The sequence below is a fragment of the Fringilla coelebs genome (genome assembly GCF_963513975.1).
Source record: "Fringilla coelebs genome assembly, chromosome: 12".
Classification (NCBI taxonomy): Eukaryota; Metazoa; Chordata; class Aves; order Passeriformes; family Fringillidae; genus Fringilla; species Fringilla coelebs.
In genome coordinates, this window is record NC_140038.1 from 16,208,414 (window position 1) to 16,236,223 (window position 27,810).

Below are 27,810 nucleotides of genomic sequence, written 5' to 3' on the forward strand. Positions count from 1 at the left end.
TTGAGAGAACCCAGACTGGAAAAGTTCAAGCAGAGAAGAGAGAGTGCTCGTGTTGGCTGCAGTAACCATTCGTTAGTGGATGTCTCTGGCTTTGTCTTGAATGCTGAATCCAAAAGCATTCCCACTCTTTAGTGCCTGAATGATGGATTCTTACCAGAATTTGCCGTGTCCCTAGGAGCAGGGATCCTCTAGGGGAGCCCCTCTCCTGTTGTGCTTTGGCTCGTGTCAGACTCTGATGGGTGAATAGAAGAGGTGGGCACTTCTGTTTTCCTCGTGTGTGCTCATTAAAGTGTTTCAGGGTCTGGTGATTCTGCTGTGCATCGATTTAAGATCATCTTAAAGCCCTGACTCACCTGCTTACACCATGGCCCTCCTTGCTCACCTCCCAGCCTGCCTCTTCCTTTAGTGGGGAGTTTGGCAGCAGCCAACACATGGCTCCTGTTTGTACCCCTGGCACTGCACACAGACAAGGTGGAAGCAGAAACGAGTGGCTTGTGAGCAGCTTGGGAGGAGGGTGTTACTTAGCAAACAAGCAGGATGACAGGGACAGTGCTGGTGTGGGCTGCAGGGTGTGAGTCTCTGGGGCAAGCCTGGGGTGTGGCTGGTGAGACCTCAATTCCACATGCAGAAGTGTAATTTGTCGTTTCTTTTATGAGTTGCCCACAAGTGCTGTGGAATGGCACATTACAATGTGGCCATTTTGTTGTTTCCCTTTTAAATGGCTTCCTGTGTCCCAGGGCTTAATAAATTAAAGCATTTGATGCTCTGGTTGATGGGGAAAGCCTCAAACTTCTCCCTAAGCCGAGTTCCCATTTGCTGCAGCCAGGCATCCTTTCTGCTGGATAGGGAGTAGAGCAGGAGAGATATCAGCAGAGCCAGAGCAGAAGAGGAAAAAGGTAGCAGGACTTGTCAGAAAAGCTCCTCTCCCAGTATACAGCCTTTATATAATCACTGCTGTCCCCCAACCGTGAAAACTGAATTCAGCTTCCTTCAAAGCTTTTATTAATGCTGCCTCAGAGTGTCCTGCCTGTGTCACTTCTGCCCTGGGTCATGCCTGGCAGCTGGGAATGCTTCAGCACCCAGCTCCACAGGCCTTGCTTCTTCATCTGCACAACTCAGGTGCACCCTCAGCCCCGAGTGCAGCTCCTGATGATAAATTAAGCTAACATGAAGCCCTTCACGTGGCAGGTTTGCTGGGCAGGCTGGCTTCCTGGTTTCTGTGTTATAGCAGGAAGCCTTCTCTGCAGGCATGGAAGTGTTGTGTTAGGAAATGTTTTATTGGATGAACAAGCAAACCTGCGTTCAGGTGTGGAGGTGGAGAAAGGAGGGCATTGCAGTGGGACAGCTTGGGATTGTGCCTCTGCAGTGGTGCTACATAGTCCATGGGATAGTATATGGGAAGGGTTTTTTTCCTGTAAAGAATCCAACAGTGACATGAATTTCTTGAATTTCTTCTCCTCCTCTCAGCTGGAACCCAGCATGATGGTTCCCAGTTTTCAGAGTTCCAGACCCATGTATGCATCTTGCTGCCAGCTCTGTATGGGGCCAGGAGTGCTGCAGGAACCTAAATTTAAATTACACACTTTGAATTCCTCTTCATCTGGCTTTCTACACCTACTTGCTGCCCATGGAGGGAAAAAAAAAAAATCCATCTCTGAACATGTCAAAGATGTTCCAGCAGCTTTCCCTTGGCTGTTTACTTTGACAGAGAGATTGGCTGTCCCTGCTCACCAGCCCCTGCTGCTGTGCACTTATTCCACATGGAATTTTTCATCCTCCAGATCTGAAATGTGCCGGCAGCACTGTTCCATGCTGTTCCATGCTACAGTTTTTAAAGCATGCAGAAATGCAGCTACAGGCTTGAGGTTTGTGCCTCTTTGCGTGTTTGTGATGTGTTATTTGGCTGCCAGTGAAGATGACATAACATTTTAAAATAAGTAAGGATTCAAATACCTACTGGCTTTGTTGTAAGTGGGCTACTCAAGGAAAGTTTGTGCTAAAAATGGATTCTGGCACTGGGTGATTTTATGTAGATACCTTGTCAGGGACTAAAATACCACCTGCTTTCCCTCAGTGAGTTCAGTATTGAACAGCAGACCTGGAGGCAGAAAGCTTGTGTGGACACTAAGTCTGTGGTTGTGATTATAATATCACTGTAGGCTGGGGCTTTAAAAGGTTAAAAAACTAGATTTTGGCTGTGGTGTGCATCTGTTTCAGAGCAACAGAAAAGCCTTTCAGGCTCTGCTTAGGCAGTTCCCTGTGGCCTGGCTCTGTACCTGGGTCTGCCCCGAGCTGTTGGTGACTCAGGCTGGCTTTCCACGGTGGATGTGAGGGGGGAGCTGCAAGCAACCCCCCAGGGATGTTTCTGTTCACAGTGCTGTAAATGGGGCACTGCGCCTTCCCCTCCTCGGGGAGCTGGGAAAGGGGGTCAGCCCTTTGTGCCCCGTGCAGGATCTGCAGGAAGCCAAGCAGGGAGGTGCTGACAGCCCTGCCTGCCTCGCTGTTTGCTGCAGGGGCTGCCTGGGTTGGAAGTGAGGTTTTTATACAGCCTGTTTGGATCCCAGCTGCACTAGAGCAGTGGAAAGTGCACGTTTACCTCTGAGAGGCACGTGGCTTTTTTCTGGTTTAATCTATTTTGGAACAAATTGTGGCTTTGCACTGGTGTATCACTTCTGACCAAACAGGATATCTTCCATGGGTGCTGAGTGCTCTGTTTGCAGCGTGCAGCAGCCTGGAGCAGCTCTGTGTTTGTGGCACAGCTGTGAAACCCTGCGAGAGGTGCCCAGGTACGCTTGTTTTGTGCCTTGTGTGTTGGCCAAGGGCCAGGGGCACAGGATGCTGTGGCTGCTGAAATGTGGTGAGGAGATGCACAGTGGGCTACAGGAGGTGACAGGAAAGTTTTCTGCTTGATGCCAGAGAGAAGAAGGTTGCCAAAAATGTGTGCCTTGTCTCAGCTAGGAGTGTGATGTGCTGTTTCTCTTCCTGCATGGTGCAGTACCCTCTCTTTTCTCAGGCCCTGAAAATCCTGACCTTGAACGTGTGCTTAATTTGGACTGGGTCAGTAACCTCAGAGTTGGTCACTAGAATATAAAATGAATTTTTCACACCAATGAGGCACAGATCCAATCTGCAAGCTCCTCATGGCACCAGTACAGTAACTTGCAGATTTTTGGAGTGCTGGCCTAGAAACAGCGCAGGCACATGCAGCAAGAGCCAAGCTAATAACACCCTACTTTCAGCAGGGGTTCAGCTGTGGCATCTATTATCCCTGTCATGTGAATGCTAATTTCTCTGCAGAGATGATTTCCAGACCTTGAGCAGAGCCAGCTGGGTGTGTCCATATCACCACCTTTTTTTTGCTTTCCCTTATGTGCGTGTGCCCAAAGCCAGCACAGGTGTTGGCATCTGCAATGAAAATGTATTTTAAGTTTTGAATGACTTTGCTGGACCAGGAAAGGTGTTAAAACAAGTGATGAGCAGCCTGAGACAGGCAGTCCTGATGCCCTCACTACTTTGGTGGGGTGAGGAGCAGCAAGAAGAGCTGTTGCCTGCATTTGGGCAAAGGGTATTAAGGTTGTTGCCCTCTTCCCAACCATCCAGTGGGGAAGGAGTGTGCAAAATGCCAAGGATGTGGCTGCCTGTTGAAAAGTTTGGCTCAACCACAAGTGATCCATCTCAGCACTGGAAGTGTGGAGCAGGAGGATGTCAGAACAGAGGATCAGCACCATTCCCTTGGGCTTTGAAGCCTGGTGACAGTGGGAAGGAGGGGGACCAAGCCCCTGGGGACCAGCTCCACAGCAGGAGAGCTGTTAGGAGTCTCCCAGTGATGGGATCACATTTGCCCCATCCTGCACAGCTGCTGGAAGAGAGGATGAGGTGACACCTGAGGAGGTGGGTGGAGGCACCTGGAAGGAGTGGCACTTCTGGCAGGGTCCCTTTGGCTCTGCAAGGCACCTTGTGTTTCCCAGCTCTGTGATGGAGACTGCATTTGTTTTCCTTTGGGAACGTAGTTGCCAGGCAATTATTTTACACCCTGTAGCTCTGCAGACATGTCTCTTCAAGTCCAATCTCTTACCACATAACTGAGAAAATGTATTTTACATTAAAAAGAAGCCTTTTGAAAAGGCCCTTCAGGCATAAAGTCAATGTGTTTTCTATATATAACCCAGTATTATTAATACAATGAACTTAACTGGAGACTCTGTGCGTGAGTGACTTGATCATTGGAGATGGGAACAATATGATATTCATTTTCAATGTACTCTGGCTCTGCCTCCATAATGGTGCTCCCAGCCTTCAGTTCATTTCTTAGTGATAAAGTGGGGCAATAGGGTGAAGCAGGTCTGTGGATTGTATTTTTGCTGAGCACTAATATAAAATAAACAGCCTATAGAGAAAACAAATTTACTTTGGTTCAGAAAGGCCGAGGTCTGTAGATCCGGGACAGACAGGAATGATGAATGTGAATATGTATTACTGAAATAAGTCCAGAATGGCATGGCATGAGCTTCCCTGGATTTAGTTACAAAACTTGCAATACAAATTGCTTTGGCTGGAAAATTTTAAGGTGGTGATTGATTTCTTCTTTTTTTTTTTTTTTTTTTGATGTGGGTCATTTATCACTGTGTGAGTTACGTGAGACATTTTCCTTTTTCAATCATTGAAGAGTGTTTTAGAGTGCTGTTAGGAGGCCCCTTTAGCCCAGACCTGTTTGATGTCAGTCATCTGATCCAAATGTGTGTGTGCAGCCTGCTGTGGCTCACTAAGGGGAGACAGTGCAAGTTTTAATCACTTCTGGTTCCTGTATGTTGCAGTGTGCTCACAGAAAGCCAGAAGGCTGGGTTACGTGCTCTTTTCTGGATGCCCAGCCTGCTCTCTGCATGAGCAAGGTGTGCAGGTGCCAGACTGGTGTAGTTTTCAGTGCTCCAGTTGACTGTTCTGGTGTAGACCCAGTCTGGAGGAGCAGGAGCCTGTGGAGTAACAGCAGCCACGCAGCTGATCTGCCTCAGAGCTGCATCTTGGTGGAGCTGCTGTCAAAAACAGAGGGGGAGATGTCTGGGGTCGGTGAAACGGGAGTCATGCAAGAGGCAGCAAAGCTGGCACAACAGAAGGCTGAGTGCAGGGCTGCATTAAAGGACTGGCTGGTCAGAGCCCCAGTGCCCTGCTAAGGGGCAGCTGTGAGCACAGATGTGCACAGATGTGCACAGATGTGAGATGAGGGTGGCAGGCGGGCACACTGCCGCAGGAAGCTGTAGTTCCAGTGCTGTTCCCATTTTCCTGGGCACTGGCATGTGCCATGGATAGAGCACTGGCCCTGCCTCTGTCCTTGTGCCTGCTCTGGACCTGCCTGGTCCTGTGGGTTGTTTCACACCAGTGACTTCTCGGGCTCAGACTGCAATATCTGCTCTACCTTGTCTGCATGAGTTTTGCTGGCTGCTGTCTTTGCTTCCTGGTAACTGTTTTGATCTTGGGTTAGAAGCTTTTCTTAACTAAATACCCTCTTAGCTGATCCTTCCCATCCCTGGCTGAACAGCTGTGTAAGTTGACAGGAGTCAGGAGGCAGCAGCCTCACAGCTGTGGGCTCCTGGTGTTTCCCTGCTGTGTTTTAGCAGGAGGTTGTCCATCTGAGGCTGCTGTGAGGCTGCACCGTCCCATGGCCCACATCCCTGCTCCTGAACAGCATCCACGTGGGCTGTGCTCTGCAGTGATTGACCTGGCATCAGCACACAGGGACTTTTTATAATCCTCACAGCCTTTCCACATGACATCAGTATTTTACAGGGACCTGTGGTGTCTTTTACAACATTTTATGTAACTGTGGATAAACAGAGTTAGTGTCTGTGAGTGGTGATGGCTGGTCTGCTGGGAACAGGATTGTGAAAGCAAATATGGGCAATACAGTGTTTTTATCCCTCAGTGACAAGGGCACTGGAAACATCCCACACAGAAATGACAAGTTTAGTCAGGTTAAACCTTACATACAGAAAGTCCCATAAAAGTGGAGTATGAAGGGTGGGGAGATGATTTTAGCCATGAGCAGGGGTTTATTTTGCATAAATGCAGGTAACATCTGTGCTATGCTATTGCTGATTTTGTAGTTGGTCTTTGTAAGGTCACAGCCAATGTCACAGTAAGAGTTTGGGCTGTGCTGTCCAGGCTGCAGCCACCCTGGATAAAATGCACTTGTGTTCCTGTTGTTCTCTGGCTAAGAATCTGCATGTTGACAGTTTATTTCCCAGCCCTATTTTTATTTTGGGATTTTTTTTTTCCCCTCTCACTGTGACTGTCAGTTTTGGAGGCTACTCTGCTGCTGCTGGTCTCAGCATTTTGTACTTGGATGCTATTTTCTTCTGGATGCTCAAGGCTGGGATGATGGATTTGTTCTTTCACCATACCCCCTGCTCCTCATAACCCACTTAGCAAAGGCAGAGCTGGTAGCACTGGGCAGCAGTGCTGCAGCCAGAAGGAGCAGACTGGGAAATGCAGTGTGGTCTGGCCAGAGGAATAAGGAGAACTGACAGCTTTTATCAAGAGACTTGGAATTTGCCCTGTGTTGTTGTCCTCCTCCTGCTTTTGTTTCAGTATTTTCTCCAAAGTAAAGCAGGAAGGTATTAGGGGATGGTGAGACTCTTTTTCCCTGCTGTGAGTGGGTTAGTGTTTGTTAAAAGGAACAGAATGGCTGAAGTCCCACAGAAATAAGAGTGGAATGAGATTTGGGGCTCTGGTTTTAGTTCCCTGGTTTGTCACCAGTTTGCTGTCTGTCACTGTGAATTGCACCTGGAAATGGTGCAGTTTTCAATATCTGATATCCAGCTGTCCAAAATCTGACCCTTTTGAGATCTGGCACCCACATGTGTCTAAACACCATCCTGTTTTCTAGCCACTTGTATATATGTATGATAAAAGCCTAAAATGAGGCAGCCAGGTCGAAATGTGGGAGGCTTCCAAAACTAGTTAATACCAGTTGGCCTTGGGAAATCACTTCTGTTGGCTTTCAATCTTCCAGCCTAAATTATTCCATCAGAATTTAATTTTGTTGACTGTACTTGTCTCATTAATAGTTGGCTCTCTACCTCAGTTTACACAGCTGTAATGAGTAATCATGAGTTTCCCATCTAGGTACAGCTCAGAAATGAGCACCACAGACATAATTTTGCATGCTCAGAGCTACATATTGATCTTGGAGAGATTCCCCAGTCTGTCAGAATTGGTGTTCACAGGACCCCAACTCCAGCCCTGTCAGACCACACCTTGTAATAAAACCATGGATGATAAATCCTTATCCATGGTGAAAGGTTTGGCACTATAGATGGTCTTTAAGGCCTTTCCAATCCAAACCATTCCATGGTTCTCTCTGCCATGGGTGCCTGGTGGATCTGCCTGTGGCTATGGGATGTTTGTACCCCCTTCCTTGGCATTCCTTGCCCTGGAAACACCAGCATGATGTTTTATAGCAGTGTCTGTGCTCACCTGCTCAGCTCCCACAGAGAGAGGGCTGGGAGCAACAGTGTCCTTTAGATTGGGAGCTCCAGCCCTGCTGGGGCAGGGACAGGCTGTGCTGTGTCCTCTCACAGAGGACACCCTCGTCCCTCGTGAGTCACGGGGCTCTTTCATCCCAACAGGCACCTGCACCTGGTGCTGCAGGCAAAGGGGTGATCTCCTCTCCCTCTGACACACACACCTGGCTTTGGCATGGGAGGAATTACTGCTCTTGCACTGCCTTTATTCATGGGATTTGATTTAAAAGTTTCTTTCTCCTTGCCTTCCTCAGCTCTCTGCTCTTTAGTCAGGGAGGATTGCACTGGTGGTAGTATAAAATGAGAGCTGCCTGCATGAGAAGAGAGCTGGATTTTCAGAAAACATTAACACAGCCCAGGTTTGGAGATCTGACTTGGACATCACAGTCAGGTTTGGATGCTTTTGCTTATGCAAAGCAGCAGAAGTGGGTTGTTTCCATTTTCCATTTTGTTGCCAGTGGGGCTGTCTTTGTCCAACTGTGCCCTGGTGTACCCTGGCAGAGGCAAACTGCCCCTGGAGAAGAACTGCTGTCAGAATACTTTAAAGTCGGTCAGGCTGGCTCCTGCTTCGTGAGGTTTATCAGCAAAGATTTTCAGTGCCTCCAGTGGGAGGCTATTTTTATTCTATCCAGGGGCTACCTTCTGCTCTGAGGTCTTTATCACATTTTTTTGGAATAGAGAAACCTGCCTCTTTTAGGACAACCCTAAATACCTTCATCTTTTGCAGTCCATAAAAACTAGATAGTTTTTTATTCAAAGGTAAAAGTTTTTGGCATTTCTGTGACACATTCAAGATTTCTTTTGTTGCTTTTTTACTGTAGAAGAGGGACACTGCCGTAGACATGAGAATACTCAGTTTTCTCCATTGAGCAGAGCTGACAGCAAGTGAGGTACTTAATGGTTCATCCTTCATGCTCTGATCAGTGCTTGACTGTTGCAGAAAATCCACACTGTGTTCCACTGCCCATGCAACCAAGATTGGAAGAGCTCTCAAGAGATGATCTTGTTCATTTTCCTGTCCCATGGCAAGATCAGTCATACCTGTGTCTTTCCTGACAGATGCTGGTCTGTGCTCTGTTAAAGACCTCTGCAGCCTTTCCAGGCAGCATATTTCAGTGCCTCACAATCCCTACCAGAAAAATCTGGTTTCTCCCCACCTTGTATCTAATCTGAATTATCTCTGCTGCAGTTTAAACTTATCACTTCTTGTCCTGTCCATTTTTAATTCAAGGAACAGGTCATTCCTTTTTGCAGCAATGTTAAATATTTGAAGACTATTCATGTGCTTCTCTCTTCCTAGTGTTAAATACCCACAATTTGTTAAATCATCCCTTCTTCATGGTGGATTTAAATCTTCTATGTAAACCTTAATTGACCCGTCTTCTCAAAAATACTCTGTGACAATCCCAGTCATTAACTAATCCACAGTTTAAACCCTTTGATCAGCATTTTATTTATATACTTGAGTAAAAGCATTCAATGCCAGCTAAACTGCCTGTTTGTACATCACTGTCTCTTAGTGGCTCGATAGCCTTGTGCAGGCAAAGAACCTGCAGGTGTTCTGCTGCTCCCTAGCTGCATTTCATTCCAAGGGGAAGGCTGGGTGCCTGGCAGGGTGTGAAGCTCAGTGCCTTGGTTCCGTGGGACAGGGCACCGTGAGGGTTGTGCCTTCAGATAGAAAGGGAGCCCAGAGACAGAATCATGGAATCCTGGGTGTCTGCAGGCATCCAAAATGCACACTGATGGGCACAGGAATTCGGAAGTGACATGTGCTCAGACAGGTGGCAGGCTGTGAAATGTCACTTGGTATTAGGACCTTCTGGCCTGGCTCTATGTGAACAGTCAGGTCATGCTTGGAGCTCAGCTACTGTACTGTGATTTGGACGTCCTTGATGGCTTTGGCTTCAGCTCCAAGGAAAAGTCAAGGAAATTTGCATTTTAGCAGCAGGTACGGGTAGAATGGAAGGCATGGAATGTAATTTTCTCTGGATCTCTCTGTTGCAGGTGAGTGTTTTAACCACCTTGGAGCGGCGGTTCAACCTGCAGAGCGCTGACGTGGGCGTCATCGCCAGCAGCTTCGAGATCGGCAACCTGGCCCTCATCCTCTTCGTCAGCTACTTCGGAGCCCGAGGACACCGGCCACGCTTGATAGGATGTGGAGGGATAGTCATGGCCTTGGGTGCCCTCCTTTCTGCCTTGCCTGAATTCCTGACCCACCAGTACGAATACGAGTCGGGAGAGATCCGCTGGGGAGCTGAAGGGAGGGATGTGTGCGCTGCCAACGGGTCCAGCAGCGATGAGGGACCAGACCCAGACCTTATCTGCAGGAATAGGACTGCTACCAACATGATGTACTTGCTGCTCATCGGGGCACAGGTCCTCCTGGGCATTGGTGCTACCCCTGTCCAGCCCCTGGGAGTTTCCTACATCGATGACCACGTGAGGCGGAAAGATTCCTCCCTGTACATAGGTAAGGCTCTCGGAACCTCTCCTCCTGGAAGGCTTTCCTGGTGGGCTGGCATCTGGCTCCTGTTGCCTGTTTGATGCCAGTGGAAGGGATGCCTCAAGGCCTCTTTTCCATGTGCTGCTGTGCTTGTGGAAGTCAGTTGGCATGGCTCTCTACATCAAGCAGCAGGGAAGCACAGTAGTGCTTGCTTATATCGTACCAGTGGTAAAGGTTGGCAGCTGTGATGATAGGGCAGATGCTCATTCCTTCTCTTGTGTTTGCCCAGATTGCTTTTAGTTCTTATATTGGTGGCTTTTGGCTCACCTTTAGCAGAAGAATTTTCAAGTGGTGTGTGTGATGATGATTGACTTTTTTATTTATTTTGGTTTTTTTTCCCCCACATGATACCCTAGTTCTCTTCCTGTTCCAAAGCATGTGTCTGTGTGATCACTGCAGTCTGAGGAGACTGAGAGGACACACGTGTTGTCACTACCACCGTCACATTTTAGCAAGGAAGTGCCAGTTACAGAGTAGGTGCTGTGACCCAGGATGCTGTGGCAGGACCCTTGATAATATGATCCCTGTAACGGAATGGGATGTGGAAACTGGTGAGGGCTATTTTGAGATACAGTAGAACTCATGGTTCTGGTGATCATGTTGCAGAATTCTTTCGTATGGTTACACTGTGAAATTTGCCTTTGATTCCCCAGTGAAACATCTCAGTTATTGGGATAAAGTGCTTGTGGGTTTCAGCAGTAGATCCCCCCTCCCAGCAAGTTTAAAGAGGATGTTGTTGGCAAAGTTTTTTTTGAAAAAATGTACCAGCATGGCACATTTCCCCTTTCTGCAGGATTTGTCACTAGGTGAGCTGCTCCAATGGAATAAATCAGTGGAGTGTGTGCTGCCATTGTTAGTATAATCCTGTTAACCAAAACTGTGCACTTGTCCCATCATTCCCACCTTGATGTGACATTCAGCTGAATGGGTGATCCTGTTCCCCTTTAGGTTTTTTTTTTTCCCAAAGACATTTTTATCAAGTTTCCAAGCTGACTGTGGCCACTGACAGCAGAGCTGAGCAGTCCTGCTGACTTTCAGAGTGCTTTTTAATGTCTTGGGTAGTGCAGAAGCCTGGTGGAAGCTGCTTCACTTAGAGTTTTGTCTGTGTATTCAAAACATGTCCCTGCTTTTCTGTAGCTGGCCATAAAATCATAGTATTTCAGCATTTAGCTTTGTCCTTGGGTCATTACTCATCCTCACTTGATCCTGTGTTTGTGAGGGATCCACTGGACAAAGAAGGATGATGTATAAAATACAAGATAATGTACAACCCAAAGGTGAATAATGAGACTGAATTCACTGGAGCAACTGTGCCAACACCATAAATGATGAGCTGGAATTAAGAGTGATTCTAAGATTATCTATTATAAATAACTATATGGAGGAGCAGCAACTTCTTTCAGTCTGTTCTGTGGGCATTTTTTAAGCAATGCTTCATATCTTGAGAACAGGCTGGAGGAGGGTGCATGAGAGGAGGATTAGGAAGAGTGATTCTTCTTCTTCCTGAGCTACATTCATCTTGTATGCTAAAATAACGTGTTTAAAGTTGGCAGTTCAACTGTAGCTGGGAAAATGCTTCCAGAAAATTATTTCTGCTTACTATGTGCTGCTTTTTTATTTTTTCTGCAGAGATAAGGATGTTGTCTAACTGTATTTGTTACTACATGTGGAGTTTAAAAACAAACAAAGAAAAAAAGCCACACCAAAAAAAACTCACCACAAAACCCCAAGCGTTTTGGGGTTGTTTGCTTTCTGGCTTTAGCTATGGAAATCATAACCTGAATTTCTACATCTGAATTGTGGATTACAGAGGAGTGCCTGTGTATGCACACTCAACCAGCAATGAAGTTTAATTTCTGCCCTGTCCTAGCCTATCCATCACAAGTAGGGTTTCAGATATTGGATGATTAATTCATCTATCAACTTGCAATCAATTTTGCTAGTGAGAATAAAAGCTACCAGGAAACATATCTATTCCATGAATGAATATAAATGGAGAAGTAACAAGTGGAAGTGTCATCTTACATTGGTGGATACTTGAGAGGGAGTCAGATTGCTCGGTTTAAATGTTGAGAATTATTTGCTCAGATTTGTCTTTAACTGATTATTTTTGTTGATGTCATCAATGCAGTTTTCAGTGGCCTTAGAAGAAAGCTGGCTGAGCAGCTTACCCACTTCATTCTGCTCTGTTTCACAGAGGAAATAACTGCAGAGTGGATACTGTCACTGTGCTATATTTATATCAGTTTGCTTTCTCATAATAGCACACTCACTCAGTGGGGGATGTGTGTGACCAGATGAAATGTTTTTGGGTAAGTTCCCTTAGTTGAAATTAGGGGCAAATTGGCATAGATTGTTCTCTCAGGATAGGAACTAATTAATAACAGTGATAATAGTCTGGCTGAACTTTGTAGAATGACTGGCTGCTGCTGAGAAATGATCAGCTTGACCAGTTTGTGCTGTCCTTAGTGTATTGCTCATGTTGAGTCTGTGTGTGCTGCATTGGGCTGCACTGTTGCTGAGGGTTAGAAGCAGTCTCTCAACCTGACAGCTAAGCACTAGTCATTGTTCACCTCTGCAATAAAAATCCTCGTGTCCCAAGGCAGTGAATTAGATAGAAATAACCGTGTGCACTGAGAGGGTTTTTTTTTCCTTCCCTCTGAGTTGTATGAAAGTTAAGTGGAGTAATAATATAATATCTAATACAGTCACTTTGCAGTGAAATAACAATACAGGACAGCTTCTCTGGTTAGTTAAAAAAAAGTCCAAACCCCATGACCCCCTCCCAAACCTTCTTTTTTGTGTGTTAATACTCATGTGTACGCAGAAGAATGCAGATGTGATACCATATGGAGTTTAAAGTGATGCTTTGGCTTTAATCATTAGTGGAACTAATAGCATCTGGGGAGTGTAATATTCTCGTGGCTGTGAAGCCCATCAGATTTCTCCTGTGGTTTCTCTGCAGTGACAGGCACACAGGAGGTTGTGGGCACTGCACCTCTGCTGTGCATCCTTTGAAGTCAGGGGTTGCTCAGGCTTGTGCTCTGCCAAGGAGGTGGGGATGCTTAGAGTTTCTTAATTAGAGAGGCAGGGGTGAGCTGCTACAGGAATATTTCTCTTCATGGGCTGCTGACTTGCAGCTTCATGTTTCTTGCACTATTGGCAGATTTAATTTTTTTTTTGTTTGGTTTTTTTTTGGGTTTTTTTTGCTGCCTGCAGCGTGTTGCTACCAAACCCAAAAAGGTTCTGTTGCTGTAGTAACCAGGCCCAGGAAAAAGGGGCTGTTTTGGTAACCCAGGGCAAAGTCAACCCAAGAGATGAGTGTGTGAAAGTACACACCAAATTATGTTCCAAAGAAAACACATTTGTGCTGTAGCAGGGTTAAAAGGATCATAGCACCAGGCCTGCTCTGGTTAATCACAGAGTCCTAGAACAGTTTGGGCTGGAAGGGATCTCAGAGATCATCCAGCTCCTACCCTGCCATGGGCAGGGACACCTTTCACTGCAACAGGTTGCTGGTCAGGAAAAAACTCTCCTCCTGTTTTCAGCATCTGAGCACCTGCTTGACTCAAAGGTCATAATGCTGGCAGTGGCAGCCAGGAGATGGAAAAAAATAAAGGAATTTTCTTAGCAGTTTCAAATTGGGGAAAATGTTCTGGTTTGGTGCTGGTTTGCTTGCTTCTTTTGAGTCTGATCTTGTATTTAGTACTGGAAGTCCCATCTAGAGGTTTCCAGACAAGCAGATTAATTTTACCTGTGTGCTTATTTGCATCTGGCATTGGCACTCTCCCCTTTGAGTGGAGAAATTCATCATTCCTACAGACTATGCAGGGCTTGTTAGTGCTCCATCTTCACTAGTGTCAAAGGATTCCTTCAGTTTGTGGCACTATTTTAAAGGAGTAAAGACTACTTACTATACAGTTCTTTTCTCCACCCACTAATGACTCACTTGGCATTTCCTTTTTTAGTTCTTTTTCTGCTCAGTCTTGCTGAGTTCTCTTGAAATCAGTGAGGACTTTGTCATTGGGAGGGGGATCAGAGCTGATCCAAAAAGGGGAAAAAAGCCCTGACCTGACAGTGGTTGTATGGATTTGCTGCCTCTCAGATCAGCAGGAGCTTGCAAGTGTTTTCTGGTCACTGGAGTGCCCGTGCTGCTCCCAGCAGTGCTTTGTGTGTTCCCTCAGAGCCACTGCACTGATGTGGCTGGTTAATGTTTTTAGCAGCCTGAGACACACCTTCTGGCCTTCCTGCTGCATTTAACATTTGCTGATAAAAGTCCTTGCATCTTGTCTAGGACACAGTTACCTGTAGAGCAGAATGAATAGCTTCTGGGAGCCAGTATTTGATCTGGGACAATTAAGGGCAGTATTAAACAGAGGAAGTTGCTATTATTCTGTCTCCAGTTGACAGAGGAAATTGATATTGATGTTGGAAGGAGCCCTGCCAGATTGTGAGACCCATTCAGAAGAATGCTGTGCTGATCTTTTAATGCATTTCAGAGTGTCTCTGTGCATTTGTTGAAGTTTGGCATCGTGGGCACACACCCCACTTGTTCAGGCCCCATGACTTGGGGCTGCTCACTGAATTGCAGTAATGTGAAGAATGGCTTAAAGGAAAGCCCAGAAGGGACCAGTGTTGAGTGGAGAAGTTTGTGCTGTGGAGTGATGAGTGTGCTCCTTGATGTGCAAGGGTGTATCTGAGCACAGCATCCTCTGGGGCACAGAGCTGTCCTTGGCCTGCTTCATGACAGGGCAGAGGAATGCAAAAATGGATAACTCAGCTCTGCTGGATGTGTCTGCTTAGCTGCTTTCTTCTGTCTTACCTATTTGGCCTTTTCTGTGTGTATTTTGGTTTTATCATATGGTTGTTCCAGCTCTTACCTTGGTGTGAGAGGAGAACTGAACAGAATGGTGTGTTCTTACCACATCTGCCCTGACTAACCCTGTATGAGGGATGGGACCCTGCATTGCAGCTGCTGGCTTTGACCTTTGTATTAGTGTGGGGATATTTTGCATCAAATGTGTAGAAGCACTTTTTGTTTTGTGATGACAGAGAGAAAGCTCACTCTCGCTTCTGGTGCCTTCTGTCTTGCTTTAAGCACCAGCTCAAGATTTGCTGCAGAGGAAGACAAACATGCCCTAATTGGAATCTTGCTGTCTCCAGGGATAAATTTGTCCATTTGAAAAATCATTTATGGTAGCTTACGTCAGTCAAAATGATAGCAGCCATTGTGCTTTGGAGAAGGAGAAACATTTTCTCAACTGACAAGAATTAAATCTGAGAGTTGGTATCTATGCTGGTGAGTTAATGGCAAGTTATCAGCACAAGCTGCTGAAATCAGAGTTTGAGTCAACATTTTATATGTTTGAGGTTTGCTGGTTTTGTCTCTACCTGATGAGAAGTCTCTTACAAGGAGGATGAAAGTATTTTGATCAGTCTTAGCCTTTCCAAAGCTCTCAAATTTCTGGACATGTATGTCTGAACCTACATTTCTAAACCACAGGAAGTGGAAAAATAAACACAGAGTTTTTCCATACAGGTCATATCATCAGCCCTTTGAGGCTGTCTGTTGATGTCTATTGATGGGAAGGCCTTTAGGACCCACCTGAGAGGTCTGTACAGCTCTGCCCATCCTGGCTGCTTATCCTCTCACTCCTCACAGCATTTCCCACTCTCCTTCCTGTTGTGCTCATTTGTGGTCTGCCAGCAACACGGGTGCTTTATTCCCATTAGCCCTTCCTGCTGGAACACGCTTCTCTGAGCTCACCACCCAAGGCTCTGCCAGCCCTAAGCTTTCCTTACCCTTTTTCCTTTTAAAGCCTGCTTTATGGGGGCTTTTGTAGTGGATTGCAGCTGACTCCTATCTGTTGTATTTGCTCTGTGCCCACTCCATACCCATCAGCTGCCTGGTGAGTTTGTCCACCCCCACGTGGGCACAGAAGTGAGAATTGCTTTTCTCCTCGCTGCCAGAGGCAGCTTTATAGGTGTGTCATATTTTTAGCCCGGAGACGGAATTCTGCGATGCTTTTGTTCGGTAAATGCATCCTCCTACGGGTGATTTGGAGCGCCTTTCCTTCCTGTCACAGCCTCCCATGGGCTGGGAAAGGCACAGTATCAGCTCTGAGCTCGGAGCAGCGCTGCTGCCAGCTCCAGGGCTGTGATGCCTGTTCATTACTGAGAGGTGTCTGTGTGAAAGACTCCCCGGGCTGTCTCCCCCGTGGACTGGCTGTGATCAGGTGAAATTACACTGCTGCACACGAATATCCTGGTATTAACCCACTGATCCATCGATAGCCTGCAGCCTTTTATAATTACAGCTCTCTGGGGAGGGATGGCTGTTCTCATTTGCTGTGTGTCTCCCTTACACGTGTCCCCTTTTACAGTGCTGGTGGTAATACCCTGGAAAATTAAATGGAAACACAAACAAGTGTGCAGGGTGTATTAGAGCAGTAACAATAATCAATTAATGGGAATAACCTTTCCCACTGCAGGCGGGAAGGCTGGTGCAAAAAGCAGTAGCTGAATGGATGTATTTATTCAATTAAATAAATATATGCACCAAGTCCTAACTGTTGTGGGCTCCATTATTTTACAGCAATTGTTTCAGTTACCTTAACCTTCTGCTAAAAGCTTTTTTTTTTTGCTGTTGTTATGAGCTGAGTAAATAAAGCTTGGGCCCGAGCAAATGACTTTGTGTGGAGGCATATTGAGGGTGGGAGCTGTTTCCATGTTACTCTGTGCTCTCTGTGTACTCTGCAGCTGATTTTTGCCTTAACTGGGATTTGCTGACTCTGATGTCTTGTAAAAATCACTCCATTTGTTGAGTTTGTTGGGTTTTTTCCTGTGGTGTACTTTAAATAGCCATCAGCTGGGAGAGCCTAGTGAGGTACATCATTCCTGGGGCAGCCTGTCTGGTGCAGTGCCCTTGTCATTTAAATGGCACGTATGCAGAGGTCCTAAGGTTGACAAAATTAATTAAATAGATTGGAAGGTGGTGAGTTGCCCATGTCAAAAGCTGAGGGCTGTATTGTGCCTCCTTGATGGCACAGGCAGGAGTGCTGTGTGCCAATCTTGGCCCTTGCTCTGGGAACTTGACTGAGACTCCCCAGCTTACTGCACATAAAGAATGTCCAGATGTTTTGGTCGCAGTTTACAGCTGGCACTGAGGACAGCTGGGGCTCTGCTTCCTATGGTGGGACAAGGCTCAAAATTTTCCCCTTTGCCAGCACAATTCAGGGCACTGGCTGGGTGTTACTCACTTATCTGCAGGACAAGGTGCTTGTGTGTGTACAGGAGAGTGCAGAGCTCTTTCACACAGGTTCCTGCCTTCCCTCTTTCACAACTGCCTCTCCTGTGCCTGGGTGAGGTGCTCAACCGAGTTTTCCTGCACTTGGAGAAGTTGCTGCAGGTCTGAGCTGGGTTCTGGGTGAGCTGGCACTTACACCCTTTGGGTGCCAAAAAAGTGCTATTGGAGCAACCTCCTCAAGGTGTTTGCTTTTGCAAAGTCCCAGGCAGTGCCATGGCACAAACGTGCAGCTCTGCTGACCCACGGCGCCTGGCAGCACTCAGCTGCCAAAGCTGTCACAGTGTGGTTTTATCCTGGCTTTGCTGGGCACTGGGGACTGTGCAGGGCACCCCACCACCTCTCTGCCAATGTCCCATGTGCCACTGTTTGATGGCCCTCCTCATAATGCATTTCTTCTGTATATCTGCTTGGGATTGACCCTGCAGTAGTTTAAAATCTTTATCTCGTGTCCTATTGCCACAGGGAGGGCGTGTGATGGCCCAGCAGTGTGGGACATGGGGCAGAGCTGCTGTGGGGACATCAGTGCAGCCTCACTAACTTCAATTATCTAATTACCCCTCAGCCTGGAGGAAAAAATGTGGCCAAAAGTGATGGGTACCTTGTAAAACAAATATAAAAAAATTCCTCTGCATCCTTTGTGGTCATTTTAGCAGCCAGTGGAGTGGAAGCTCTTCCTTGGTTTGGTGAATGTTGAAAGTTTATAACTTTATGGATTTGTTTTGCATAAATGATAAGCTTGCATAAATCTGGGGTTGTTAAGCACTTTCTCGTTGTCTTTGGAGAAATTCTGGTTTTGCTTTCTCCGTATTTGGGTGTTTGGTTCAAAGCTGGAGTCTGCTCCCAAAACTGCTTCTTCAAACTTTGCTCTTTTGAAAGGACTCAGTCTGTTTTCAGATTTCTTTTTGCCAGGGTATGGCCATTCCATTAACTATGCTGCTAATGAGGTATTTGGCTTTTCCTAAGAGGGAGGCCTGCTCCTGCTAAGCCCCCTTTTGATTCCAGTAATAGGGATTTTGTATGGAGGAGACAATCCAAACTTGGCCCTTTATTAACCAGTTAAAATGTGAGGTTTAGTTTCTTGGATAGAAGTTAACAGCATGTGACTTTACTCTTTGACTTAATACCTCCGAGCTCTTGAGTGCAGCCAAACAAAGCTGTGTCCGTGACAAGGAGCAGGATCTGGCTAAAGGCAGCTGATCAAAGCAATAGTGAACATTCAATGTTCAAACTGGTAGAAGAGCAAGATGCTCTGTGCACCATTCTTTCCTCTCTGTGTCCTTCTGCTACCTCACTTTTCCCCTGTGGTATTCTGTACACTCCTGCCCTCAGTGTTAGACAAACCAGTCCCACTGTGCCTGTTTGTACAAGACATATTGATGTGATACTGCTTATTAGAGTTTGAAAGAAATAATATTAGGGGGGAGAAAAAGACAACTGGGACAACTTTGCTGTGTTAGTAATTGCTGCAGAGAGCAATTACCATGTGATGAAAAACCACCTCTATCTTGTTAGCCATCAGCTACAACATATGGATGTCCTAATCCAATCAGGCTGATCATCAAAAGAATAAGACTTGTTAGAGAGAGCTTTTTCTCAGCAGACAAAACTGTGTGCTGGGGTTAGAGACTGAAGGGGTGGTAGTATGTGAGAAGTGGGCTACCAAGTCCCCTGGTTGTGTTTCTGAGGTGTCTTGAGCGCTTTTTAATGCTTTACTGGCCTGAGCTGTCAGTTTTCTCTGAGCTTTCTGTTCATTCTGGGCACTCGTTGGTTTTGTGGTGTAGAGATGTGTGTGTGTGTGTGTTTTCAGTATTCCCCCCTCCCCATTTTACATAAAACTCCTGGAATGCAAGCATGCAGATGTTTTACTGCCGCTTGTGTTATCACATCCTCTGTAAATGTGCTGCTGTGGTGCTGGTGGGAGACAAGCACACTGTGTTGTAAACTACAGGAAGCAGCATTGCAGGAAACAAAATTATTTGCAGTGGTTCTGGGTGAGAGTTCTGAGATGAGTTTCCCACAAGTGCCAGAGGGTAAGAGGTTTGTAGGGAGAGATAACACCTATATAATACACACATGTTCGTGCTTGGTGGATCTTGTTCTGATCAGTGTGACTAATCATGCTCGAGAGTATTTACATTTTGTTTCTCTGTTGTTACCTGATCTGGTAAAATAACATCACTTCAAACCTTGCTTTGCTTCATGTGTTGGTGAGACTTCCCTGGGAAATGGAAACACTCTTCTGTAATTGTATACCCCCCCTCATTAGAGCTTAGAGTCCTGGAGGTACTTGATTTATAAGTAGGAGCAAAACTTTAATTAAGCTTAGGTTAAGCAAATACTCCTACTCAGCAACGTCTCAAGGGTTATAAAACAAGTTAGTAAGAGGGTGAGAATAGACCCCAGGAATTCTGACTCCAGTGCTCTGTAATTGCTCGGAGAACTAAAGCATTTCGCTACATTCCTGCAAAGCAATGCATCTTCCGTGGGTGCAGACATTCCTTTCTTTTCAGTGTCAGAGGGGTTACAAATCCTGGCTTTTTGTCTGCTAGCACTAGCCTGCTCCACCTCTGCAAACTATGTTTAACTTGCCTCCAAGAGCTGGATGATTAAATTGAGACCAACACTGTCTTTGCATAGTGGAGAGAGACTATTTACAAGAGCGTGTAGTGACAGGACAAGGCTTCAAACTGAGAGTAGGTTTAGATTAGATATTAGGAAAAAACTTGATTGTGAAGGTGGTGAGTCACGGGAACAGGTTGCACGGAGAACTGGTGGATGCCCAGTCCCTGGAAGTCTTCAGGGCCAGGCTGGATGGGGCTGTGAGCAGCCTGCTTTAGCAGAAGGTGTCCCTGCCCATGGCAGAGGTGCTGGAATTTGATGTCCCTTCCAGCACAAACCATCCTGTGGCTGGGGTTGGTGAGCTGCAAGAAGCATTTTGAGGACAGCCAGACACTCTCCTGTAACTCATTCCCAGGAGCCAGCAGCACAGGGATGAACATCCCCGACTTGTCCAGTCACCTCTGAAGCTCACTTACAGCCTGCACAACAAAAATGGGCAAATTCCACAGTTCCCTGTGGCTTTTCCCATCTCTGAGTTAGGTTGTGCATTTTTCTTCCCGAGATTGTTGCTTTCTTGAGTGGATGTTTAGGATTTTGGCTTTAAGGCTGTGGAGGTGTCGAATTGGGCACAGAACTTCTCTCGGAGTGAAGATATCTTAGAAGTGGCATCTGCCTATCAAAAATCTGCTGAATTGGCAGTCGTGCCATGGCCCTGCTCTTGCAACATCCTGCCACAGATAGGAGTGCACATGGAATTCCTTGGGCTGGTGAGAATGTGCACTGGGGCTGGGGAGATAAGGCACAGGCTGGCACAGCTGGCAAAAATCAGGGCAGGCAATCCCATTAGGTGAAAAATACAGGATTTAATGGGTTTTGCCCATGCATAAAAGACCTGTTGAAGTGAAAATTTCACATAAACAAGAGAAGTGAAAATGCAGCTGTGCTGCTCTGCAGATTGCTGTGCAAAATGCTCCCATGTGTAGCTCCCTGAGTTCATCTCACATTCTGCACCCCCCAAAACTGTGGTAGTGTGGAGATGAGAGCAGCTGAGTGAAGCTTTCTGAATAAATTAGTCTTGCTGTCCTGTGGTATTCTAAGTCTGAGTAAACAGAAGAGACACTCTGTGCCTTAAAATCAGCAAGTTTGGGTTTTATTAGCCCTGGAGGGGCAGTAAATTCTAGAGCTGAGCCAGAGGAGCAGAGGAATGAGAGTCAAGTCAGGAGGTGTAGGGCTGGCTAAGGATGTGCTCGAGAAAGTCCTTGCTGCTTCCTGCAGCCCAGGAAGGCAATTGGAAATTGAATCTACAGTGCACTGGGGAGCTCTTGGAGGTGGCTTAGGATGGGGTAAGGATTTGGGAAATCTGCTTGAGCAGAGGCAAGAATAAGGATGGTGGTGAAAGGCAGGTGGAGTGTTGATAACATATTAAACATTTTAAAGCTGGGGGTGGGGGGTCAGGTATTGAAGCAACCAGAGTTAAGACAGGAGCCCAGTCAATACAGCAGAAACATGGTATGGGCCATCTCCATTAAGTCTACAGAAGCCTGGATCCTCACATCCAAAGATTCCCATTTTTTATTAACATTCAGGCTCTTCAAATAATCGACACCCACCTGGGAATCAGGTGTCCAAGTGGAATCTGTGCTAAACAGATCCCAGACTCGGGGTCACAGCTGCTGCAGGGTGTTGGTGTGTGCCTCCTCCTGGACCACAGGGTGCTCACATCTCCCTTCTCTCACGAGGCAGGCTTGTTTTGTGAATAAACAGCGTGTTTTGATGGGGAGTGTGGGTGGTGTCAGGAAGCGAGTGTGCCAGAAGCCTTGTTCCCAGAGAGATCCAGTGTTTACTGAGGATGCTAATTGCTGCCTCCAACCCATCATTATTTGTCTTCTGCCCGCAGCACAGCGATCAAAGGTGCTGATAGTGCTTTTGCTGGGTAAAAGGGTTGTAAGAAGGAAAAGGGATGCTCTTGGATTTCAGGAGTACCACTGGCTGCTGCTTTACTTTTATTTTTTCTTTTTTTTCTTTTTTTCTTTTTTTTTTCTTTTTTACTTTTTCTTTCTTTTTTTTCTATCCTTTTTTCTTTTTTTCTTTTTTTTCCCTTTTTTCCTTTTCTTCTTTCTTCTTTTCTTTTTTTCTTTTTTTCTTTTTTTTTCTTTTTTCTTTTTTTTTCTTTTTTTTTCTTTTTTCTTTTTTTTTTCTTTTTTTTCTTTTTTTTCTTTTTTTTTCTTTTTTTCTTTTTTCTTTTTTCTTTTTTCTTTTTTCTTTTTTCTTTTTTCTTTTTTTTCTTTTTTTTCTTTTTTTTCTTTTTTTTCTTTTTTTTCTTTTTTTCTTTTTTCTTTTTTTCTTTTTTTCTTTTTTTCTTTTTTTTCTTTTTTTTCTTTTTTTTCTTTTTTTTCTTTTTCTTCTTTTTCTTCTTTTTCTTCTTTTTCTTCTTTTTCTTCTTTTTTTTCTTTTCTTTCCCCCCCTTTCCCCCCCTTTCCCCCCCTTTCCCCCCCTTTTCCCCCCTTTCCCCCCCTTCTTTCTTTTTTCTCTTTTTTTCTTTCTTTTTTCTTTTTTTTTCCAAGGGATTTTTGAGACTGAAGGTTGCAAAGGAAGGAAATGCTTTTGGTTTTTTGGTTTTGTTTTTTTTTAATGCCCCATATGGCCGTTTTATTAACTGGAAAACCTCCAGCTGAGAATTGGATGATGCTACAGAGCAAAACTCATTCCCAGCCGTGTGGCAGAGAGTACTTGTGCCTTTGAATGTGAGCCATGCCTCTCCCAGCTAGGGTTAGGGTGAAAAATAAAAGCTGCCTTTGCCCTGTTTTGCTGACCCAAGGAAAACATTGTTGTTTTTCATGCTGGGGATGTTGAGCTTTTCAAACTAAATGCAAACCTTGAACAAGTGAGTTGTCAGCACATCATCAAAGAGCACTTTGAGATGAGGCTGTGGGAGTGACAGGTACAGCAAAGCCCCAAGTTTGGGGGTTTTATGATTGCAGTGGGTTTATCCAGCACAAAGTTAGTAGCAGAACAGGTACATTTTGACATTATTCCCTGTTTGTATGAGTGGGTTTTTCTGCTATAATATGACAGAAGCATTGAGAACCAGATTTGTGTAACAGTGATCTGTGCTTTGCACTTCCCAAGGATTGACTCTTTGATTCCTGCCTGAGCAGCATTTCTTCACATTGTCTACAGATTTCTGCCCTGTCTCCCCTGCTGAGACAGAGAAATTACTTGCTGTCTGTAGCATCTCAGTTGGCAAATGAGACTGAGAATTTAGAAACAGCTTGTAGGTGTGTTTATCATCTTCTGTGAGTGTTGAAGTTACTACCTCAGTTTTCTGTCCAGGAGACTTGGAAACAGAGCATTTCTCCAGACCTGCATTTTCTGTCATGCCAAATGGGGAAAAGGAGGGCTGGGACCTCTTGATTTTTCCACAATATCCTGCAGACTTTCTGTCTCAGAGGGATGCAGGAGAGAGGAATGGAATTTGTTTAAGTGGATCTCTTTAGATTTTAGGATTTGCTTCCCTGTCAGTTGCGAGTGCAGAAATGGGTTTTGATGTTTGGGAGCAGACCTTTCCCACTGCACATCCCAGAAGCTGTGCCTGTGGTTCTGCTCCTCACAGCCTCCAGAGCTGGATCCAGCACAGCAGAGTCCACGCTCACACCCTCAGAGTTAAGGTTCAGCAGATGATTCATTGTTTTTGCTGCCAGCTTCCCTCTGGAGCTGTGCTAGGTAGCACAGAGCTGCTGCCTGCTTGCCAGAGGTGATGTCCAGGAGTGAAAGGGCTGCAGGAGGTTCCTCAGTGGGCAGGCAGAGCCCCCCATGCCTGCCAGCAGTGACTGGGGGCTTTTGCTTCTTTTCCCTGCAGATGGGAGACAGCCTGCCAGAGACAGAGTGAATAAATAAGCTGTGCTCTGGTTACAGCAGGTGGATAGTATATCAGCAGGGTCCTCACAGCAGTGTCCAGGGTGTGCTGCCAGCTGGGCCAGAAGCTGAGATAACCTTTTGCTGCAGGAGCAGGGTCAGGGCTGTGTGACACCAGGTGCCACTGGGGACAGTGAGTGTGCTGGGTGGCATCACTGGGGTGCTGCTGCCATGGGGAGCTGGCACAGAGCAGGCACAGGCTCAGTTCTGCAGGGTCTGCACCTTCTGCTCCTTGTGTAACCTATGGCAAGAAGGCTCTGGAAGAGAAGCAGGAGGTCCAGTGTTGGCCACTGAGGCTTACTGCCTCCAGCCCAGGTTATGGGCACCTTAGTCACAGCCTGTCTGTTCAGCACCAGGTGGCTTCAGCTGCCTGAAGGGACCTGTCCTTTGCTGCTGGTCACAAACATGTCATCTGGTAGAGGCTGTGTGTTGTAGCTCTGTGTTGCTCCAGGCTGTGTTGCTGCACGGGCATCAGTATCCCTTTTTCAGCCAGTTGTGTTCCTAACAGCTGTGCTACAGCTGGAGGGAAGGGGAGATGTGGAGGTGAGGCTTAAATTGTTGTTGAACAGACTCCTCTGTGCAGCAGGAGGATGAGGCACCTCCTGTACAGAGATTGCTCTCTCTGGGAGAGCTCAGATCTAACCCTGAGTGAGCATGGAGGGTCCATGTAGCTGAGCCTTCCTCCCCCATCAGGTGCAGGTTAGGGTTTGGCACCAGGCTTGTTTCTGGTGTCTCTTTCTGCTCTTTGTTAACGAGGCTTTTGGGGTTTAATTACAGTTACTGCCTAACTCCAGTCCCCAGTGCCCACAGGTTCTCAGTAGTCAGGGGAGAGACTGGCTGCTCTGGAGCTGAGCTTGGGGGCTTGGGGCTCCTCTCTGGAGATGCTGCTCTCCAGGAACTGCTCCTGCATCTAGGGATGCCATCGACTACCCAGGTCACTGGCTTTGATTTTGAGTATGGGTGGTTCGAGTGCACTCCTTACACACACACTTCAAACCCAGATTGTGCAGGATTACTGCTGGATAACAGCCAAATCCCAGGCAGTAGAGACTGTTTAATCACACTCCTCTGTCTCTGCTGGATTAACATAATTAATGTAAGCCCTTTTGGAGGGGCGACCTGTTATTTGTCTGGTGCAGTCCTTAATTTGTGTAGTGCTGTGCATATACCCAGCATGCTCTAGAAATGGTGATGAAGGTCTAATTCCACTTGTATACAACTGTTAACCAAGTAAATCTCCATTGACAACCAAAAAGTTTACAACCCAATGGTTAACCAAGTAAATCTCCACTGACAGACAAGAAGTTTACAATCCCTTCAGAGGAAGTTGTAGACTACTTAAAAAAAAAAAAAAAAACAGAATGCCAAAATTATATTGGAATGATCATTTTCCAAGTTTCTTCAAGGGAAATTAAAATGCTCTTTTTTATTTTTAGGGTAATTTCTTTAGGGAGCAGAAAAAATCATTAATAAAGCAAAGGTTCATCGGTGCTTTCTTATCCTGGCCAATTTCAAGGGTGACACAGAGCTTAATGTGCAGTGGAGATAATAGTGATTGTGTCCTTGCACATCCAGCCTGAGCACAGGGGGCAGGAGCTGTGCCTTTATCTTCTGCCTTCTGTGGTATCATGGCAAGAAGGCAAAAAGTGTTTCTCTAACATATGACATCCATTCCATGGGCCCAAAATCCTGTTGGCTGAGTTGTTCCCTCCTGTTTATCTATGTTCTTATGCAGCTGGACATGATCTAAACCTTAACAGGATATGCTGGCTGCCTTTTATTTCCACCGTTTCAGGGTTTTCTAGCAGCAAATTGGAGGGAGTTTATTTAAGAAAGGAAGAAAACCCAATAAAACAAGCCTTGCAAAAAATGAATCTAACTAGTCAAATGTTTGACTTGAATAATAATTTCTGAATTTCAGTAGTCTTTTTGTGTGGCAGAAGTAATTGCAACATTCTGAGTTAGTTTTTATTTTAATGCAAGTTGAGTTCTGCTTTCGTTGTCCCAAGTTTTAACTGTAACCTTTTATATTCAGAAAAATCACAGATACAATAATTTCACAAGGAGGAAAATCAAGTCTCATCAGTTCTGGTGGGTTGTTTTCTAGATCTTGGCTGTACCCATCTGTGCAGAAGGCGAAGGCTTTCTGGAGCATTCCCTGAAAAACAAACACTTGTGTCCAAGCTTGAAAATTAGTATGAAAGTGACATTTAATATTTGGCCATGAGCTACAAAGGCTGTTCTTGTCAGTGGGGCTCAAAGGACCCTCGGCTGGGCAGCTCTGCCCCCGGGGTCCCGGCGTGCTCGGGTCCCTGCTCCAGCCGTGGGAACTGGCAGCGTTCCTGCTGGGAGCTCTGCAGTGGGCAGCGTGTCCTGGGCTGCCCTTCTCCCCTCCTGCTCCTTCCACGTGCCCTTCCAGAGGCAAGAAGCTCTTTGCAGGGAGTGCAAGCAGGAGCTGATCACTTAACAGGCGATCCTTGGTTGTGTGTTGCCTCTGATTTGTATTCAGCGCTAGTGGAATGCTCTCATCACCCAGTCTGTGCTCACAAGCCTTTTTATAACTAATGTCGAGGCATTTTCCTATAATTTTTCTCCCTGGAGCCACATGGTGTAAAGAATTTGGGATCCTGTGCAAGTCCCAAATGCTCTGTGAGGGAGCACAGACTGGGGGAGCCGACAGCAGGAGCATCATTACACCTGGGCCAAAACCTGTGGGTGTCTGTGTGGAGCGTGGGGTGTCTTATTTTTCAGCTGCAAGAAGCCCAGTCTTTCAGGGTTCATGTGGAGCATCATTTGCAACAGAATAAATAGCTTGGCATGTCACGTTTTACGCAGCAGAAATGCTTCTGACTTTCCAGCCCTTGGTATCTGTAACTCGCTTGAAAGAATTGCTGACATCTGCCCAAATGCCAATATCTTCTCAGCTGTATGAACCTTAATATCACAGCTTAAGCTTTAGTCTTGGAGCTGTGCAGCACAGCTAAAATCAAACTGTGTTCCCAGCACTGAAGGAGATCCTGACTTTTAACCCACTGGCTTTTTTATTTATCTTCCTTCTGTGCTTGCTGTTGAATTGCAAAGTCAATTTAATTCCAGGGTTTCTAAATGGCATATGATTTCTACACCACGATGGCAAATCTCCTTTGGGCTGTTTATACCATCTGATGCTGGTGGCCTAAGCAGGGGCAGGTCAGCACAGCACGAAGCAGGGCACTGGTGTTGTATTTCCTTGTACCCTTTCTTTATTCATAATAAAACAGGCAGGTCACAGCAGCGCTTAATCTCCACCTTCCTGTTAATCTTTACATTGCTCTGGTTCAGTCTTCTTTCCTGTGCAGCTCCCTGCTGCCAAACTCTCTCCCTTTTCAGCCTGAGTGTGTTTTGTGTTCAGCCTCCTAGGCTTGGTGGCTTTGTCTTTGCCTTCCTGGAGAGATGCTCCTGAGCAAGGGTCTGGCTCTGTGTTTTTCTGGCTGGGGGTGGCTAATGGGGGCTGTCCCATCCCACCAGGACTCCCAGCAGACCTGCTGGTGTCAGCCTGTCTTATTCAGTCAAAAACACCCAGATTCAGAAGTTTAAAGTTGTTGAAAGCATTAAAGCTGGTATGGATTGGTTTGGGAGAGGCTCTGAATGCTGTAACCATTGCAATCAGACCTGTATTGGGGGCATGTGATGCTCAGCTCTTTTTTCTTTTTTTTCTTGCTTATGGTCATCAGAGATGCATCTTTTGGGACCCAACCCTTGACACTGGGCATACAATGGGAAATGTCAGCTTCACTTAGAGAGAGCAGAGGCACCTGATACCAATCACTGCAATTTATTCTCATTTTCCCCTCTTTTAAGTGGACAGTTTGTTTCTTGCGTTTTATTTCTAATGACTAAAGTACTTTTTAACCTAGTAATTAACCTCATTAAGCTCCTAAGCATTTTTAAGACTTCCTCAAGCCTTCTGCCAACACCCTCACATGTTGTGAACGTCAGTCACAGAAGTCTCCTGGCTGTGTCTTACAGGT

General features: G+C 46.0%; 1 protein-coding gene across 1 annotated transcript in view; it reads left to right on the forward strand.

The window, feature by feature from the left end:
• SLCO3A1 (solute carrier organic anion transporter family member 3A1) overlaps window positions 1-27,810 on the forward strand; it is a gene marked incomplete at its 5' end in the record, with an annotated part of 129,800 nt that overhangs the window by 12,971 nt on the left and 89,019 nt on the right. Inside the window, one exon of the mRNA XM_084213540.1 lies at window positions 9,522-9,987. Within this exon, the coding sequence (XP_084069666.1) occupies window positions 9,522-9,987 (466 nt within the window). The remainder of the gene's footprint in view (window positions 1-9,521; window positions 9,988-27,810) is intronic.